The following is a 21494-nucleotide window of genomic DNA, read 5'->3' on the forward strand; positions in this document are numbered from 1 at the left end:
GACCGATCAAAGCTGTTACGTTATTTTCAGTGGCAATCATTCTAGAAATTAGTCACATGTTATATTGTTCATAGTACCATGAATTTTATCATCATTGAAGAAGTTGATTTCTTCTGATTTATTTTCCTAAGGTATACTCTCACACCAGCCAGCTAGCTGATTCTCCCTTTTCAATTGTCAAGATTCAATGCACTTTGAATCGTTACATTTTTCCTTTTATTCAATCGGTTTTAAAATATTATACATCGTTATAATTTCATATTGAAGTAGTGTTGAATCCTACTCTAACTGTTAAATTTGGAGTGAATGATTTTTTCCAAAACATATTCATCTTTCCACAGATTTTCAAAACTAATAGCACATTTCAATTGACACAATTAATATTTCAAATTTATATATTTTTTCATTTCTTTATTTTTAACGTTATGTTGCATATTTGTAGTATACATATTTACTTTGTACTGTTTTGTATAACAGTTGTCCATTCATCTGTTACAAGCTGCGATCAAATTTTTAAAATAAACTTTTTAATGAATTCTTGAATGCTATCTTGAATCTCACTGGCATATCCGGCGGTGCTGCACCATCCCGAGTTTGCTTAATCTCGAGATTTCAGCCCTATTGACCCTCTTCGCGATTAATCTCGAGATTCAAGAAACCCCTGTCTCCACCATCACAAGAAGAGCGATTCCTGCTCGAGCAAGGCATCGATGCATTATGGTATGAAGCTGTGAATAAATAATTTGAAAACTCGGGATGGTGCAGACGTCCCTATTGGGTAGCATGGAGTTGGGCAATGTTCCAGGAGGTTTATACCCGTTTTCTGTTTACTAAATAAAAGGAATATCATAACAAATGAAGGATGAGACCACCATGTTGCTTTCTATACCTGGGTCCCGTAACACAAAGGTTAGCGATTAATTGTACGCTTGATTTTTCACAACTGATTGTACATTGCAGTAAATGCAATCAATCATAACAATAATCTCCTACAGTGATTGCTAGGCTTTGTTCAACAGGCCCATGGTAATACCATACACCCCCTGCAGGCAAATCAAACTCTTAAAAGGCTCAATCAAGGGGCTTAATGGTATGACTTCATCTCATTGCAACCTTAAACAGGATTAGCCCTTGCATATTTTTTTTCTTCTTTTTTTTAAACTCAAACAAAAAGAAATAGGCATCAATCATGGAAATCCCAGAAGATTTAACATTCCTGACTTGAACTAACCTGTACAGATTACCGAAGTCAAGGCGAATTCGGAGAGTATAAATCTTCAGAGAAATATCATTTAAGATCATGAAATATATGGAACAAATATCAGAAAAATATGAAAATACCAAAAAGGTCAATATTTTATAATTTAATTTCAATGACAGAATGGGTTAAGTTGGAGTGAATCATTATGACATCTTACTAATAATATTTTTGGTGGTGGTGATTTTTTACCTGATTGCTAAGAAAGCATGAATGCTTGTAAGCAAGCAACCAGAGGACCGACGGCTTAAGGTCCCCTCCGAAGGACCTGGTACTGAGGATTAATGCCTTACCAAAGGGCACTAGCGCACCAAGTGGGAATCGAACCTGGGTCACCGGAATACGAATCCCCCGCTCTACCGACTGAGCTATCGCGCCTCCACTATATAGAACTATAGAACATATAGAACTAGTGTCTGTTTTATCATGGACATATAACCTCTATTGTTTCATGAAGACTTAATGGTAACTTTGCCATTATGGCAATTACCATGGAAACCATGATGTTGATTGGCTGCTGAGTCATGTTACCATGGTAACTGCCATAATGGCAAAGTTACCAAAATGGTAAATCCTTTATGAAATGCTACAAGATAAAAGCAACATTTGTCTAAAAACAAACATGTCAATTCAGTACTGGTCAAAAATAGTCATTGTGCAAATACAAACATAACTCATTTTCTTGTATGTCAGAATGGGAGGGGAAACAAAATTAATATAGGCCTACAGAATAAACTCCCCTGACACATAATGAACATTGAACCGGTAACCTTTAATAAAGCCATACAGGCAACATGTTCGAGACACTTAAAAATGTTTGCAATATGTTGAAATGATGAGAGGATGTCCTGCTATATTTCCAATTAATGTGCTCCAAGTGAAGTGGAAGGCATACAGACAGATTACATAGGCCGCAACAGCTGCGATGACCTAGATATAGCTCAAAATGGTCTCAAAATGTTTGAATGTTTGCATGAAGGTCTGGCCAAATAATAGCACTTGGCAGCTCAGGAAGAGAAAGAAATTAAATTTCAACACCAAGGAGTATCATGTGGTGGGAATCCAAACTTCATTTTTTATATTACTGCTTCCGATTGTTTATTTCAATATCCCCAATGCCCCCAAAGAAAGTAACATTTTTTTAAAGGATTGTTTGACTGGAATAAGAATATTAATACATAATTTAATTTTACATATACTCTGCCTAGCTTATAATCATTCTGAAAATTGAAAAGTAAATAGCAACGTTCATGCCTCCCTAAAGTAGGGTAACAGACCTAAATGCAATTCTACTACTTCTCTCAAGGAAAGAGGTCTGAATTTGCAGTCTAAATTCCCTGACTGGGACTTGCTTATCTAGAAGATCCCAACAAGTTGTAGGTATGCTAGTCTAGTCTCAAGTCCCACTTGTTGATCGTAGTTTCAATCGGGGTCTGCATCTGCAGACTACCCTAGTGTAGACAAACTGGTGAAAAAGGGGGGAGGGGGCATCAGAACCCCTTGACGCACCCCCATTGACAAACCCAAATGACATTCATGCTCCAGATTGAGCGCATATGGATCCAATCAGTGCACCCACTTGACTGCAGTCAGACTTGATCAGACCTCTCTTCATCAAGGGCCAAAAGTCTTCCAATGGGAGCATGTCTGCTCTTCTGAGATAAATCAAGAAGAGTTTGGTCTTTGGTTTAAAAGCAAATTATGTCAAGAAAGCCACATCATTTGATGGTGGTGAAGGGGTAGGGAACACCCTAAAACCCTGACAAAACTGGGAGTTTATTAACCCTTGATGTAAATTTGTTGGTTTATCTGTTGCTTCAACAGCATCTGATTCTGAGCTTACTCTGTCAAGAAAGACACATCGTTAGACAGCGGTGAAGGGCAGGAAGCGCCCATGAAATCCTGATAAAACCAGGAGTAAGTCGACCCCTCAATGCAAATTTGTTGGTTTAGTTACTGCTTGAAGAGCATCCGATTCTGAGCTTTTAATATCAAGAAAGACACATCATTTGACAGCGATGAACGGTAGGAATCACCCTTGAAACATTGATAAAACCAAGAGTTTATAGTCGAATCCTTGAAATTTATTGGTTTGTCTGTTGCTTCAAGAGCATCTGAATCTCGGCTTACTATGTCAAGAAAGACACATCATTTGACAGCGGTGAAGGGCAGGAAGCACCTAGGGACAGTGATTTTCCGCGATCGCGGAAAACGGACGGAATTCACGGAATCGGCTGTTTGAAGCGGAAAGTGGCTTTTCAAACGGAAAATCACGGAAAACATGTTTTTTCTCAAAAGGCACAAAAAAGCAACAGAAATTAATCCCAAATCCTCAACAAAATACTAATATCAACTGAAAAAACACGATCTCACTTTGCAACAACATTCATGACAATTAACACATCGTAACTACACTCGAGCCTCTCCATCACTCGATCGTATCCAATTTGTAGTTTACACTTACGTCCGCATAGAAGGCAGAATCCGGCCGTGTGTTGCTGCCCTCTGCGTTCGGTCATAATATAATGATCACGGTGATTCATCAAATCCAAAATGGCGGATATTCGGAAGTCGTCGACTGCTCAAAACGATGTCCGAAAAGTCCCCAAATCAGCGATAAAATCCCATTTACCAATAAAATAATGCTAATAATATGAAAGGTGAGAATATACAGTGCGTCCCAGAATAAACGAAACCGAGATTTAGCGATCATTTATCATAACTTAATCATAAATAGAATAGACAAATGACCTACCAATTTAAAGCTTAGAACCTCCTCTTTCATATGATATTACTTAGGCTATTTCTTATTCACGCATGAGTGAGCAAAAACAATTTGAAGAAAGGATACCAAAAACTCATTTGGCGGGGGGTATCTGGGTTTCAAAAAGAAAACCACATTTCTGAAAAATTCAATATCTGCTCTTTAATTTGGTACCTCAATTACAGAAAATTGTCAAGAAATAAAAAAGTTCTGGTCATTTGAAATAAGGCTTGTATTTCCATAATTTCATGAGATAAACGTGTTTTCACCGGTTTCCCACAGAAGCTTTCGCATGGTGAACAAAAGTTTTAATGCATGGCTGATCGTCAACAAAACGGAGTGTCGAGTGAGTTTGAAAGCCAGCCTGGAGAACCTCTTCAATTTATGAAATTATTGAAATTCAAGCCTTATTTCAAATGACCAGAACTTTGTTATTTCTTGACCATTCTCTGTAATTTAGGTATCAAATTAAAGAGGAGATATTGAACTTTTCAAAAATGTGTTTTTCTTTTTGAAACCCAGATACCCCCCGCAAAATGAGTTTTTGATATCCTTTCTTCAAATTGTTTTTGCTCACTCATGCGTGAATGAGAAATAATCTAAGTAATATCAGATGAAAGAGGAGATTCTAAGCTTTAAATTGGTAGGTCATTTGTCTATTTTATTTATGATTAAGTAATGATAAATGATCGCTAAATCTCGGTTTCGTTTTTTCTGGGACGCACTGTATTAATGTTGATTATGTTTCCCTAATTTATTTAATTGAGCTTGAATCTCTTCGATTAAAATGGATTTTAAAGCGATGTTAGTACATTGGTAGATGCAAATTTTGAGCAGCGCTAGCATTTTGACATCGCTACTCGTTGCGTATTGGTTTTCTATGTAAACGGAATTGTCAATTTTTCTTGTACACAAAGTCTATGGGGAAACGGAATTTCCGTTTCCAGACATGCTGAAACGGAATTTGAGATTTTCTGAAACGGAAAAGGCAATTTTTAGAAACGGAAAATCACTGTCCCTAAGCACCCTCGAAACCCTGATATAACCCGAGAGTTGATTAACCCTTGATGTAAACTTGTTGGTTTAGCTGTTGCTTCAAGAACATCCCGGTTCACAGTGTCAAGAAAGACACATCATTTGCCATTGATGAAGGGTAGGAAACGCTGTCCAAACCTTGATAAAACCAGGGGTTAGTTAACCCCTTGATGCAAAAGCGCACTGAGGAACATGTTGAGATGTTCAGAATGAGGCTTCTTGAGGCTGGATTCGAAACGAGATCCATGTTGTGCTGATTCACAGTTCATGCTCTGATTGATAAGATTATACTGGGGAATAGGCTGCCATCAGAAGTCGTCAATTATCAATTCACCGAACTCTTCTCTTACATTCGCAACCCACTGCCCGACACTCAATCAGGCTAACCACGAACATTCTACTTGTGAACGATGCCAATGTGAAAGCTTGATTATTCAAACTTGGTCATGACTTTGCTGCCCTAGCTGCTCACCCCTCCGGTTTGTCTGTACCCCCCCCTCCCTGCTGGAAAGAGTGTGCTCACATTGTGGACTAACTGCAGATGGGATTGAGGATTTACATTATTAATTTAACAGTGATACCCACTTTGAAAATACTCCAATCTGACACTATGGCCCATATTCTGAAGTCAGGTTGAACTTAGACCACAGTTTAAAAACTCTATGCTAAAATTATGGGACGCCAAAAGTTCGAAACTTCTGTTTATGTTTATAACTTTGTTTCCTTTTGCTTTCATAATGATGAAATATACTTCAGTTATCATTCCGAGACAATTATGAATGATTTGGGTGTCATATGAGATAATAAATTGAATGTGCACTGTTAGGGATTTGTGCTCCAACTGGCTCTCCATAGTTCAACCACAACTTTAAACCGGGGTTTAATTTAAACCCGAGTTCAGAATACGGGCCTAATAGTACAAAATAATCTCACACTGTGGACAGGGCCTATACACCCATACCGCTTTGAGTAACTAGCTGATCTGACTAGTCCCAGGCTAAGAAATATTATTTCTTTTTATGAAATAGCCTGTGCCCTGGCTATCTTGGTGCTGCTTTTATCAGCACCAGACCAGCGCCATCGTAAAAGTGGCATTAAAAAAAGTAGCGCGGATCTGCTACTGAACGCTTGTGGTGCGGACCAAGAAATCATGAGTTGCTGAAAATGGTATATGAGTGTTAAGTGTGCTCACATAGCAGATTATGTAAAAAAAAAAGGTGATTCACATTGTTAGTTCTCAAAGCTAACAGAGTGAAAAATATGTGCACACTGTGGACAATAAACTGTGTGAGGGTTAAGTGTTTTCATGTAAAGGTTGAAGATAATTTCAAACTGTGTACCACATCCACATTGAGAATGTGCAATGTGTTCACATAACAGACTAGCGTGATGTAAAAGGGTCATTCACACTATTAAAATATTCAAATTTAGCAGTGTGAACATGATTTTACAGTCTCTGGACACAGCTATACTATGAATGTGCAGTGTGTAAAAACATGATTCACTCTGTTAAAATGCTGAAATTAAACAGTGTAAACATAATTTCATCCTATTCAGTGTGTTCACATAGCAGACTATGTTTAAAAAGGATATTCACATATACACACCTACATGTACAGTGTAATTAAGTGTGTTCACATAACAATGTTTGTAAGATGTCATTCACACTGTTGAAATGCTCAAATTTAACAGTGTGAGAGGGATTTCACATTGCATTCCACATGATGAACACACTGCCGGACACCGTGTTCACACTGCGGGACACTGTGTTCTCCCTAGTACAGTAGGACCACTGCCTTTGATACACAACACCTGTAGCTTGTATACAGTGTACCCAGTAAAGAACTAGAAAATGAATCTTGATATATATAGATAGAGTTAAATGGAAAGACCAGACCATCTGAATCCTGGTAAGACTATCGCTTCCCAGCAACCTACATGAAGCAGGTCGTTTGAACAGGTCTGAAAAACAGTCGGACTCTGTTCTCCTTGCCCTTTCCCATTTTTGAGGGCTGGTCCATCCAATACATGAATTTGAAATAAGGCATGTACACGTATCGTTTTACTGCCCCTTTCCTATTTCTACATTCATATTGTTTCATCCTCAAGAATCCATCTTGATCATGACATTCAATTCCGTAACCAATAAACAAAACTATTTCATATCTCATACCCTGTCTACTTTCTACCCTTCCACTCTATACAACATACACCTCCATTATTCCCCCCCCCCTCCCCCTCTCAGTTTTCCTCTAATCCCCCTTCCGATTGCTTTACTTTAAAAAAACCCGCGAAATTGGGTACTGGTGGGAAATCCTATCTGCAACTTTTCACAGGGCATTTAAATCACCAAACACTTTCACATGCGGCCGTGGTATATACCATGGAATATTGGGTAGCATCTTTGACTACTAGTATTGGAAGTCTTACAATGCCAAGATTTTGATACAAAGGCATCTTTAAATCTCCCGAGACTTAAGTGATCTATGAAGATCCATGCATCTGGAATTCTCCAGAGATGCCAAAGATCTATGCAGAACATGATTTCAAAGATGCCCTCTGCTTCACATTTTCCCTCCCACACACCATCTAGTCTGCTGTGCAAACCCTTTACTCGAGTGAAGGGTCTGAATTGCAGCCTACTCATGCCTTGCGTACTGACGCCCTCTCGCTGAATTGAAACAGCAAGTTTTGAATGTGCTAGTCTTTGCGTGGAGACACACTTGTTGATCAAAGTTTCAATCAGGGTCTGTGCCTGCAGACTACACATCATCCTATCAAAAACACATAAATATAAAAAAAGAAACTCTTGGGTACGTTCAATCCAGTTTCTTAGGCTGGAATCACAAACTGGAATCACAAACACGAATCACATATCAAAATACAAACACAAAAGATTGTTATTTTGGGAGAGCGCTCAATCTCACTGTCTTTTTAAAGTCCACCTACCACATATTGTAGGTCTCGGAGTCTGACCAAGGAAGTTAAGGTCAGATATACGGCGTATGCATTACATGTCCGAGATGGGTGAAGTACCTGCAGATGGCCGAGACCTGCAATCAACTTTTAATGATGGAGTTCTGAAGAATTGCTTTTCAAAAGCTATATCTTTTTAGCATATAAACTGAAAAAAAATACTAATTGAACACAGTTGTAATTTTATTTTCGTCTTGTGGAACCAAGTTTTGGTTTAATGTAACCATACACCATAGTCTCAATCAAAACCCTTGTCATCCCTATTCTAAATGTAGTAGGAATATGTGAGTATGAGCTTGAAGACCTGTGTATTAAAAGCAAACTCCCTTTAAAATACATGGGCCTACCCTACATGAATACAAAGGTTTGTTTCAAAAAAAGTTTGACAGGGTATTAAAATTTTGGAAAAGCTCAAAGCAATTTGTCAAATTTCGTTGCAAAATTTGAGTAATTTTCGTCATTGACGATGCCAGTTTAGCACAAAATTGAGGCAAACCTATGAACAAAATGATGAAAGAAAAAGTAGGGTTTTTTTAGAACTTATCAGGCAGAAGTGCTTCATGATATAACAATTTTCACTTAAAATTGGAAACATGAAGGAGAAAAAAAACTGTCATTACCTGGCACTTCAGACATGCTTCAAGATCATGTCTCAATTATTTCCTGTATCTTTTAATATACTGTCTAACATCATACTTCAATAATTTGCATGGTCAACGAAAGTCTTGGTCTGCTGTCTAGCCTTGGCTAAATTAGGTCAATTGCCCCCCCCCACACACATCCCAGGATCCTACATAATGCATGATGAATTTTAGGAGTATTAAAGGTATTGTTTAACTTTGTGAGCAGCCGATTTAAAAAATTCTCAAACCAAGATGAAACTTGTATACAAGTGCATGTATTAGAACTAATAAACCCTGAAAACAACCTTTATTGAGAATGAAAAGCTAAAACTACAAGGCAAACCCCAATTTTTTTAAGTAGGTGTCTTATAGACGCCTAAATAGTACACATAAGTGTATGGGATGAAAGTAAGATGGTGTTTCTGGTCACTTTATATTTCAATTTTTGAAGCACTAAATAATTATATTTGAACGCAATTTTTTCTGGGCTTCAGTTTTGTAACATATCACAGATACAGGTGACAAGTGTGACCTTCCAGCTCAGATTTTTTAAAAGTCAAACCAATGTTAACCAATCACTTTAAAGTAATTGCAAACATGTTAAATATTTCAGTATTATGATATATTGTACTTTTCTCATCTATGTGTATAATTATTGTTAAAACCATTGGAAACCAAAGGTCTTTGTATTACTAAGCAAAATTACTTATTACTAAACAGTCATATTTAAAATCTAGCACCATATACCATAATACTAATAACAATGTATCTGTACTTTTTTTAAAGAGAAGTGCAAGTCATCATTTACACACTTCAAAACAGTGTCAGATGAAGAAGTACGTAGGGTAATCATGCAGTCCTCTACATCAACTTGTGATCTTGACCCCATTCCAACATCATTTCTTAAGCAATTACTACCTGAGCTTGTTCCTATAATGACAGAAATCATTAATGAATCATTTATATCTGGTTGCTTCCCTAGTAAATTTAAGTGTGCTAACATCATTCCCAAATTAAAAGGAAATTCTCTGAACAAGGAAGAGCTTCAAAACTACCGCCCTATTTCAAATCTAAGATTCTCTGCCAAGATCTTGGAAAAATTAGCTGCTTCTCAATTACAAGCTTATCTTAAAGAATATGATTTACATGCCAAATTTCAGTCAGGTTATCGCCAATACTATGGTGTAGAAACGGCTCTTCTTAGGGTAACAAACGATATTTTGATATCATTAGACAGAGGTGAAGAAGTTATTCTTATATTAATAGACTTCGTCAGCTTTTGACACCATTAAACACGACATTCTCCTGAAACGTTTAGAGTATATATTTGGGATACGTGATCTGGCTCTACGATGGTTTCATTCATATCTTTTAGGTCGAAGCCATCGTGTTGTCATTGGAAGTGAGAAATCAACTTTCCACTCTTTAACTCAAGGTGTTCCTCAGGGATCTGTACTGGGGCCGATCTTATTTACACTGTACACTTCCCCACTTGAGTCAATCATTGATTAGTTCAAAATACAAAAAATGTTTTATGCAGATGACACACAACTGTATGTTACTCTTAAAAAGTTTAAGGATTCTGACCCCACTGCTGAAATTACACAATGTATTCAAGAGATTAAAGAATGGTCACAGATCAATAGCCTCAAACTAAACGGTGAAAAAACAGAGTTTTTACACATTTCCTCACGTTTCCAAGAAACAGAATCACTCCGGATGTTAAAACTTGGTGGAATGGATATACGCGCAAGTACTTCTTGTAGAAATCTAGGAGTTATATTTGATGATAAATTGACATTCGATGAATTTATATCCCAAAAATGTCGCTCTGCATCATATGCCTTATACAAAATTGGTAAACTTCGTGAATTCTTGGACAAACCCACCACTGAAAAATTGGTACATGCTTTTGTTTTATGTCACATTGATTTCTGCAATAGTCTCCTTTCAGGATTACCTATTAAACAAATTAAAAAACTGCAAACCATTCAAAATTCAGCTGCGAGATTAGTAACACGAACACGCAAGTATGAAGCAATTACTCCAGTTCTCAGAGAATTACATTGGCTCCCTGTCCGTTCCCGGATTGTATTCAAACTTCTAGTTTTTGCACACAACTGTTTTTATAAAATTGCCCCGTCCTATTTACTCGATTTAGTTTCATATTACCAGCCATCCCGAAATCTTAGATCAAGCTCAAAAGCATTATTTGTTGTTCCCTCTGTCTTTACAAAGTCATATGGTGAGCGTGCTTTTACTCATGCCTCTGCTGTCCTCTGGAATGCTTTACCGAATTCAATGAGATATCAAAGTGATTTATGTACATTCAGGAGATCCCTCAAACATATCTTTTCAATGCATAAAAAACTAACTTTGAACTAATGGTCCAATCTAAATATCTCGATTACTTTATTCTTATATACCTTTCACTATTTCTTCTTTAAGCGCATAGGGACATGCTATGATATGTGTGATGCGCTATACAAGAATTGAGCATTATTATTATTATTATTATAAATGAATTTGAATGAAACTTTGCACAGAATAAAATACATGTACTGCTCAGTACATCAATCAAATACAATCAATTTAAGCTTACGATTATAATTTTTCTTCAATAGAATATTTGTCTAATCATTTATTACCAGGGGACCCATCGTTTTTATTCATAATCTGAAATATTAGAGCAACAGAAAAAGGTGATATTTGAACAAAGTCTTCACAGACTCCACCTTATAATATCGGCCCATGGCTCTTTCTGTCAAGGCGGAAACAGACAATTTGTTTGCATATGTATGAATGACAGTCCAAACTACCCTTCATAGAGCATTTTTTTTCTCTCCGCCATTTTCATCTAGCAACACTCACCTATAACATTCATTACGATCGTCACACAACAGGAACAAACACAAAAACGCTTTTCAAAACCAACGTGTTATTCTGTCAACATCCTTTTCATGGCAGGGTGTATTTGAACAGATTACCTGTTCACCATGAATAGGCTCCTGTACATGGGATGACAGTGAACTAGAAATATACATTTAAAAAAAATCTAGACAAATAGTCCTATTCTTTGAGTTTCCTGCAACAGACCAACTGTATTTGACGAGAAAATACGAGGGTGTCAAGCTACACACCGATTGGTGGACCGGTCTGGGGGTGTTTGTTTACAACCCTGAGCAAATTAAACCATGCACATTGTTTGGGTGCCGGCTATGGAAAGTTCCAACACATTTCGTCTATTTACCGAAGCCCCATCTTCACACAATGTCACACGTTTGGATTCAATAGATTCAATGATTTAACATGCATTTTGGAAAAGCTAGTCTTAGATCATGTTACCCATGAGTGAGGATTGCGATAAAATACCCCCCCCCCCCCAAAAAAAAAGCGAATAATCTTGGTTATTTCCAAGGATTTCTCATTAATTTTCTCTTTTTGTTCTAAAATCTCTCAATAAAACAAATAATGCACTGAAGCAGGAGAGTTAGATTCCCTCAGTAATATTACTCCACCATGGGGGGGGGGAACAAGTGGCCCCTTTCACAAACTCTACGTCTATGGGTTCCAAAACCTATCATGTCTTATCATTTTGTTTGGTCAAACTGTGTTATATATGTCTCTTGTTTGATTGGTTTAAATGAACTTGAACGTGAATTAATACACTCTAGAAACACATATCTTCCGGCATTTTGCCTTTCTCTTTGAAAAATATACCTTTCAAAATGTATTTTACACACTCAACACCTCACACTCCCACCATGTCAGAAACAGCAAATTAATCAGGGAGTATCAAAAGGCAGAGGCGTAACTAGAATAGAGCTTTTCTTGAAACTCGACATTTTTGTTTGAAATTTGAAAGTCATAACAACCACCACCTACGTGCGGTTCCTCTTCAATCCCACAATATTTGCGTTGATCTAGCAAAAAAATGAATCAATGTGTTTGAACTGAAAACATATTCAGGTATCCGCTGGAGTAAAACGAGCAAATAGTAAGGGCAAACATGTCTAGTTTTATATTTAAAAAATCTTTCTATTTAGCCTACAATTGAGGAGGGTTAAGGTTCATTCACATCACTAAAAGAAACCAAGATACTCTGATAAATCAACAACATTTCAATGTCAATTCTCTGGTTCTTCTGGCCCTACTTCCGTTTTTTTTTGTTTCCTTATCTAATCTTTCTTCTCATACTTTTCATACATCTAGTTTCAAGTTTTGCCTTTCTCTTCAAAAAATATACCTTTACAAAATGTATTTTACACACTCAACACCTCACACTCCCACTATGTCAGAAACAGCAAATTAATCAGGGAGTATCAAAAGGCAGAGGCGTAACTAGAATAGAGCTTTTCTTGAAACTCAACATTTTTGTTTGAAATTTGAAATTCATAACAACCACCACCTACGTGTGGTTCATCTTCAATCCCACAATATTTGCGTTGATCTAGCAAAAAAAATGAATCAATGTGTTTGAACTGAAAACATATTCAGGTATCCGCTGCAGTAAAACGGGCAAATAGTAAGGGCAAACATGTCTAGTTTTATATTTAAAAAAATCTTTCTATTTAGCCTACAATTGAGGAGGGTTAAGGTTCATTCACATCACTAAAAGAAACCAAGATACTCTGATAAATCAACAACATTTCAATGTCAATTCTCTGGTTCTTCTGGCCCTACTTCCGTTTTTTTTTTGTTTCCTTATCTAATCTTTCTTCTCATACGTTTCATACATCTAGTTTCAAGTTTTGCCTTTCTCTTCAAAAAATATACCTTTACAAAATGTATTTTACACACTCAACACCTCACACTCCCACCATGTCAGAAACAGCAAATTAATCAGGGAGTATCAAAAGGCAGAGGCGTAACTAGAATAGAGCTTTTCTTGAAACTCGACATTTTTGTTTGAAATTTGAAATTCATAACAACCACCACCTACGTGCGGTTCCTCTTCAATCCCACAATATTTGCGTTGATCTAGCAAAAAAATGAATCAATGTGTTTGAACTGAAAACATATTCAGGTATCCGCTGGAGTAAAACGAGCAAATAGTAAGGGCAAACATGTCTAGTTTTATATTTAAAAAAATCTTTCTATTTAGCCTACAATTGAGGAGGGTTAAGGTTCATTCACATCACTAAAAGAAACCAAGATACTCTGATAAATCAACAAAATTTCAATGTCAATTGTCAATTCTCTGGTTCTTCTGGCCCTACTTCCATTTTTTTTTCTTATCTAATTTTCCCTCTCATACTTTTCATACATCTAGTTTCAAGGGCGTGGAGAAGGTGCCTACTTAGCACTCAGGTAATCAATGATTCGATAACCAGGGAAAAAATATATCTGTAAGTGTTTAGAAATGTGCCGTCCAAATTCAATAGCTTCTAAAATGTTATCCGACAAATCCCTTTCTATCCGGCAGTCACCATAGTAACAGTGACTCTCAACCAATCGAAATCTATGAAAGACATCAGATCTGACAACTTGTCAGACAAAAATGTTGATGAAATGCTCCCCTGGGTCCTGTTACAAGAAGGTTAGCGATTAATTGCATGCTTGATTTTCAAGATTGATTGTACATTGTAGTCATGCAATCAATCGTTGAAAATATGTCTACGATCATTGCTAAGCTTTGTGTTACGGGCCCTAGATGATCAATACTCTACCATGAGTTAAATTATTGACCCTTTACCAAAACTCTAGCCAAGTTCTGAGTTGGGAATTGTCTCACCATTTTTTTTTAAAACAGTGTAAGAAATTAAGGTGTCAACACTGATTGAGGCAATATGACAGGCCTGCATTATGATATTGAAGATGAATACCATACCTAGCATAGACCATCATCTTAGTAGCCAACGCCTTGCTGATACAGAATCCAGCACCGCCGGTAGCAAACCAAAATGATACTCTCTGAAAAACAAAGAAATAAAACATAACATAAAAAGTGGTGTTTAACATTAGAGTATACTGAACATAAAGTGTATGAACAATATGAGAGATTTTTGTTTTTCACCCCCGGGCTAAGATTCCCCCCCCCTTTTCGTGGATTTTTACCTGAATAAACAAATCAAGTTCAGGATACATTCATATCAAACAGAAATTTGATATATTACAGCTGGTGAATATGAAAAATATCAAAATAATGAATGAATTGATCTTTATTGATCTTTTTTATAAAATGATATACCATAATCATGAAAGAAATTTGACAAAAAATATTCAGACAAACACAGAGCTAGGTGTTATCAAATAATAGAATTCAAGTAGAATCAAAGTCAAATATCAATTCAGGACTTTTCACAACAAACACGGGGAATGTTATTCTAGCTTTCACACATTTCTAACAAAGAGAGAATGGAAGCTTTAGGATTAAAAAATAAACAGAGAATAAATAGAGCATGAAATAGAAGGACACCTTATTTGTAAATTTTGTGATGATTGACAGAGCATACTGAAAACAAACTCTGAGAATCGTCCTAAACTTATCAGCAATTCTGCTTTGATATTCAACAGAGAAGATCCCCTTTCGCTTCAATCCTGGCATCGTCAGTGGTCCATGGTTAGATCTATTGTAACAGAGCATCAATCTTATAATCCTGTTTACAACATGACCACAAAGACGTTTTATGTTTGCTCATCCTTTAATCCCAGTATCGTGTGAAATTCACCCCTAAAACCGTGTACTTCAGGACAATTTAAATTCCTTCTTTTATTGTGATCTCGAAAATGAAAATTGAAAAAAGAAATAATCAAGGAGCAAGTATACCGAAGCGGGTCGCCAAGCTATTCAAGTTTGTTTCATTTTATATTTGTCATTTCATAAATCTTGAAGTTAATATTGTAGGTCTGTTTAGCATAACATTACAACGCAAATTTAAAAAGTGGGACATATTTGCCAAGACTTCCTAGTACTCAAGAAATGGTGTTTATTTTCTTCAGCTTGATATCCATCGATATTGTGCTGCACTCTACCCAGGTGCAGCAAATGGGTACCTGGACTATATTCATTCCTTGAAACACTTGTGCACTTGGACAGAGCCTAGGTGTACTCTCTGGAAATATCATAGTTCGAGTCTTAGCAGTTGGCAGACTGGATTTAAGTCCTTCCAATATGATATCAAACAAGCATGAAGACTAAAATAAATATTGGTACACGCTAAGTTTCAAAGATTTGAAACAAATCCACATTGGCTGTGAATAGTGACAAGCTGTATATGAGATTAAGTCTATTATTAACAGACGAGCTGGATTTATTTTAAATCCTTTGAATTAAAGGTGTGGTGCAAGACTAAGAATGTTGGTTCTAGAATAGCAATTGAACCTTAAGACTTACTTTAGGGTGAAGTAAATGAACCACTCCACCACAACGCAAGCCTATCCAGAAAATGATTCAAGTTCGTCACATAGCACATTTTCTTGGAGAAACATGGCTTCTATTTTTAGTTATCATCTCAAAATCCAATTCCTTTGTCCATTAATGCATGTATCCAGACACCCTGGGCAAATTGGCAATGTCATAAGTGTCAATGAGAAATGTGACTTAAACCATTTTTTCGAAATTCAAAGAAACATAATTTTATTTTCTTTTAATGTACGATGGAAAGAGAGGCAAAGTTGCACTATCTTTTGTGTCTGTTGGTTCAATTTTCGCATAAAAATCATAACTTGAATTATTTTTCCGTAGATGAGAAGTAGTAAAGATAATCAAAATGGATAGATCAAATTCAGTCTTCCTTCACCAATCTCTTCTCTATTATGTTTCCCACGCCTCATTAAATCTACGATGATCCAGACATCCTTTTTTATCACAACTCGTCAATCAAGTAATTCTAATACTTTATCATTCTAATGTTCTATGTAACGAGCTGATACCGGGTTTAACTTCCTCATTCTTCTATCATATCTGCCAATTTAACAAAATACCCTCTGAAAATGCACTTCAATTTCATGCTTACCAAGTATAACAACAATCAACTCAATATGCCATGAAAATAAATTTCACCATCAATGAGGATATTAAATCCCATTTCATCAGTTGTCATAAAATTGCTATGTATTTTATGAAATGAATAACTGAAGTGCATTTAAAAAAATAATGAAATTTCTTCCTATGTTTTTCATTACAAATTTTTGAGAATCTAAAAAAAAATCTTCTGATCAAAGAATTGTACTTTTCTATGCCAGTTTTTGATTGAGATCGCTCACTGCATGAAAAATGTCACATCAAGCATGATGATGTGTTATATTCTCATCAATTTTAACATGAATCTATCAGAATATAAAAGATAGATTATATCTTCATAATTTTACTTTTTTTTCTTCTCTATATTGAATTGCATAGACGCTCTAGTTGAAAAATCATCAAAAATTTGGTGGTTCCTTCAATAACTATGGGTGCTATGAACCCAGAATGGCTGACTATTCTACAAAATCATTAATAAAAAAAAAAACATAATTTTTTGGGAAAAATAATCCTCCTATAGTCAAGTTTCTACCGATTCCACTTTTTTTTGTTTTGCTGCTGGTAGATTCCTTCAGAAATGGCTCATGCTTTCATTTCCTGGCTTCTCTAATCAGTCTCCTTGATGATAATCTCTCTTCGATTTCCTTTCCTTGATCCCGTCTTTCGTTTCTGTCTTAGCAAGCCCAAATCCTTCCAAGCAATCCTCGTTGGCAGAAGACTCCATTATCACACGGAACAAGTTGCAGTTCAATACAACCCCTTTCTATGGTGTCGATGTTTGGTGTACATAGCGACCCACACACCTGTCATTTTACTTCGGTGTTAAATTGTTGTTGTTAGTTCAACATCAATGGGTGTCATAACAACACCTTTGGTGTTACCTTACACCCTTTGGTGTTATGTTGAATCGTGAGTGTGTAATTTTCATTCCTGAGAGTGTGGTCCTCCAAAGACACCATGAAAGAAAAAAAGTACTTCTTTCTGCCTTTGGGATACCAAGTGGTGTCAGTCTCAACACCCTGGGTTTTACTAGTCTGCAATCACAGACCCATATTTGACACTTCAACCAATAACGGGTCTAGAGTAAAGACTAGACTCCAAAAGAGACTTTTAGGAGTAGTGAACGAGAACGACGTAGCAGTCCTCTGATCGTTCGAGTCAACGTCGTCTTGCATTGCCCTTGTTCACTACAGATGCGAATACTTAAGATTTCACTCGACTTGTACGCGTACGTATGTCCACTTGAAACAGCGAGATAACCACCGGGTCATGATCTGACATGCTGCCCAACCTGGGAGATCTGGCGCACCATCGCCTTGTGACCCGGTCGGCTGATGCGAAGGTGCAACATGTGCACACGTGCTCTTTCGCTTGCTTTGATTCCTTTTTACGTTAGTTAGGATATATATCTATGTGTATTTGGGAGATCAGAAAGCAATTTCAAATATGATAAACATAATGCATCGTACAACTTACATAGATTTTGTGAAAAGTCACTAAAAACTTTTTTTTTTTTTAAAGGGAAAGGTTGATCTTCATGCCGGGCTTGAACGGTTAAAATGACGTCACTCACATGCACGTTGTCTATGATTTAGGAGAACCGCAAAATGGATGTGGCGAGGTTCTCGATTTTGATAGTGGAAGTGTGTGAGGACCTGAGGCATATGGCAAGGCAAAGAAATGACGTCATTTCGTACCAGTCCTCTACATGTATGTCGACGTACGTTTCTAAAAGTGCTCAAAGACTGTCTGTGTCAAATAAGAGCAAGAGACAGTACACAGTTAATCTAGTCTCACTACTTCAGACTCTGCATTATGCAGTAAGCCAATTGTGAAAATCATGGGTCTGTACCTGCAGACTAGGTTTTACAGTAGATAAAAGCTGGAATATTCTAAGTTTCTTACCTGATTTGAAACTCTATCTATAGCTTCTATAGGATGACTGAGGCTAGCCCGGCCTAGGTAATGATCTTGATCGTGATCAAACTGCCGGAGTAACTTCATCAGCTCCGGCACATTGAGATAGTTGTCGTCATCAACGTGACATAACCACCTAAAATACATCAGAAAAAATAAAGGAAAGAGAAAACTTGTTCAACATCTCAATGGCTTGTATCGATAATACATGAGAAAAGGCGTGGGCAGTGGATTGGGGGATAAAATGAGCAAAGGAACAGAGGAGGTGGGGGGGGGGTAATACATCAAAATAGTATTGGGAGAGGGGTAGAGGAAGAGAGATGTGAGGGGCAAGATGGCAAGAAGGAGAGAGGTAAGGACCATAATGGGGGGGGGGCTACTCGAATTATAACATGATACCGATGTGCCACACCAAAGTCGAAAATAGGGGGCTCTGGAGCTAAATATTGGTCATGAAAATGGGGGTCTCTGGAATGGTTCTTGGATCAACAATTGCTAAAAATATAATGCTCAGGAACTGACCACATAAAAAATTGGCTCTCCTGGAACTCACATAGCATGGTAGTGGCTATATGGTAGCGCACTGTCCAGAACGAGAAACACAAATTTTAGGGTCTCTAGAACAGGGAAAAATAGTAATTTCTATGACTTTCCAAATTGGTGATGCTCTGGAATGGAAATTTAGGCTGAAAATGGGGGTCTCGACCACTACACATACGTGTATACAACATACACTTATACTAAGTAGCCCCTCCCCCCCCTCTGGGGGGGGGGGGTAAGGAAAGGGGAGGGGAGTTGGATAGAGAAGAGTGGGGATGGGGATTCAGACAGGCCTCAAAGTAAACCCTCATGAGGGCAATGCATTTTTTTCTTAAAGATCGCCTTAGAACCATGTCGATATCAGGGGAGTTTTAAGGATATGAAGAGATGGGTACACTTTGTCACTGATGCAAAGCCACAAAATCTAAATTCAAAACCATTAATGAATTCCTGAGAAGAATTTCAGATAAAAGATGCAAAAAAATTATCATCAACATCTTATTTTGAGATCATTGGTAGGTACACATTTTCTCAAGCCATGACAATTTATTTCACATTGATTTACTCATTATTAGTATATTGAATAAACAAAAATCATTTCTTTTTTCTTCTTGTTTAATCATTAAGACCAAGAAGTGATCTTTACAGGGGTCATTTAAAATAACTGATCCTCTCAACAGTCCAACTGCCCCAAGGTCAAAGTTCATCTTGCAAAGCTGGCGATTATATACTCCTAAATATTGGGAAAATCAGCTGGAATCCACTTTATAACGCTGCAAGTCTGTGGTTCTTGTTTCACAACTCTCAATTCTTCTACGCACTCTGTAAGTCTGGTGTTACAGAACTCTCAAAGTAAAAAAAGTACTCTTAGTTCTTTGAAATGATAAAAATTGACCATAAAAGGCAGGAATTCTACTGTGAACTTTGCAAGTCCAATGTTCAAGAACTATAATAAAAGTATGATTAATTATCATGGACTCTACAATGAACTCTAACTCTGCCAACTTTGGACCACTTACTAGTTTCTCCTAATTATATTTCGAATTCAGGATTAAAGTGTTTAAAGTTATTGAAACATAAGGAATTGATAATAAACAATGTTTTTATAAACTCACTTATGGCGGGACTTGTATTACAAAGTTTCAGTATAAGTGGATGGACAGAGTGTCATTTTCTTATCCTAACACTTACTGATAACATTAGATACATAAGTGTTTTTTTATTGTAGACTGATTAGGGCCGTGTTTATGCTTCCAATTTTGAGGCCAGAATCAGCGCTTCCAAACGTGATTAGTCCAAAACACGGTTGCGTCCATGCTTACTTTCATTTAAACGCTGTTTCAAAACGCTGATCGTAAACTCACAAAAAGGTGCGTTTGTAAACTTCTTTTGACCAGAATCAGGCTTTCTAGGGAAGTATAAACAGAAGCATGATCATAAACGTGTTTAAATGACGTCATTTGGTACATGCTTCCGATGAGATGAAAATCCGCGGGCAAATGCAGTCGCATTGCCCCATATTATTTCCACGTAATAACAACACTCTGAAAAAAAACTTTCAAAATATGGCGCGCCCATTTTGACCTCGCCTTACTGCGAAGCCAGCTGGAGATCGTGATTTCGCCTCTGAAAAGTTAAGCAAAAACAGCACTCCCAGAACCATGTTTACGATCGGCGTTTTGAATCGACGTTTGAAAACGCCGATTCTGTCCTCGCAATGGAAGCATAAACACACCCTAGGTTATATCAAGATGTATTGAAAATATGAAATCGATACGATTAATGGCTTTATCTTACATGGAAAAATAAAGATTATTCAAACTCAATACAACATAAAGTACAAAATAAAAGAGAAATTATAAGACATGAGGAGGATCATGTTTTGATTCACAGCAAAGGAATGAAAACATTCACTGAGAAATGGTTTGAAATGACAGAATTATTCTTACCTTTTATTAGATTTATAAAACATACTGAATATATTTGATGTTTTACAGCACAGGGCCAATCTGTGAAATGAAAAACAAGAAAAAAGTCATAATCATTTATATGTTCATGGCGATCATTATCATTTCATTAATAGAATCATTGACAAGAAAGTATACTCGTCTGTATGCCTGCTTTTTTCTATTTCTCAAACGGGTTGGTCATCTATCAGATCATATAAAATGTAACAAAAAACTTTTAAAAATAATTGTTAAGCTTCATCTACTCCTGCAGAGTTTCTCAAGCCAATGATCAGTCAAGAAAAACGAAGGTACAGACCACCACAGGCAGCAAACTTTGTGACCAATTAATTGGCTTGAGAAAGTCCACAAAAGTGGACGAAAGCTAGCCCCATATAATCATGAAGGTTGGTTGGAGGTTAAAAAATTATTCAATTTATCATCCCCAACTGATGAATGTTTTCTGTAT

At 36.8% G+C, this 21494-nt stretch overlaps 1 protein-coding gene across 2 annotated transcripts in view; it reads right to left on the bottom strand.

The window, feature by feature from the left end:
- The window catches only part of LOC121422373 (beta-1,3-N-acetylglucosaminyltransferase radical fringe-like), a 34939-nt gene extending 13850 nt beyond the window's left edge, over positions 1–21089 (bottom strand). For both annotated transcript variants that reach the window (XM_041617374.1, XM_041617373.1), the window contains exons 1-3: positions 21029–21089; positions 18528–18675; positions 14487–14569 (exon numbers count right to left, since the gene is read on the bottom strand). In XM_041617374.1, the coding sequence (XP_041473308.1) occupies positions 14487–14569; positions 18528–18675; positions 21029–21051 (254 nt within the window). In that variant the 5' untranslated portion in view covers positions 21052–21089. The remainder of the gene's footprint in view (positions 1–14486; positions 14570–18527; positions 18676–21028) is intronic.
- Between the last annotated feature and the right edge of the window lie 405 nt (positions 21090–21494).

Source organism: Lytechinus variegatus, chromosome 10, assembly GCF_018143015.1.
Source record: "Lytechinus variegatus isolate NC3 chromosome 10, Lvar_3.0, whole genome shotgun sequence".
NCBI lineage: Eukaryota > Metazoa > Echinodermata > Echinoidea > Temnopleuroida > Toxopneustidae > Lytechinus > Lytechinus variegatus.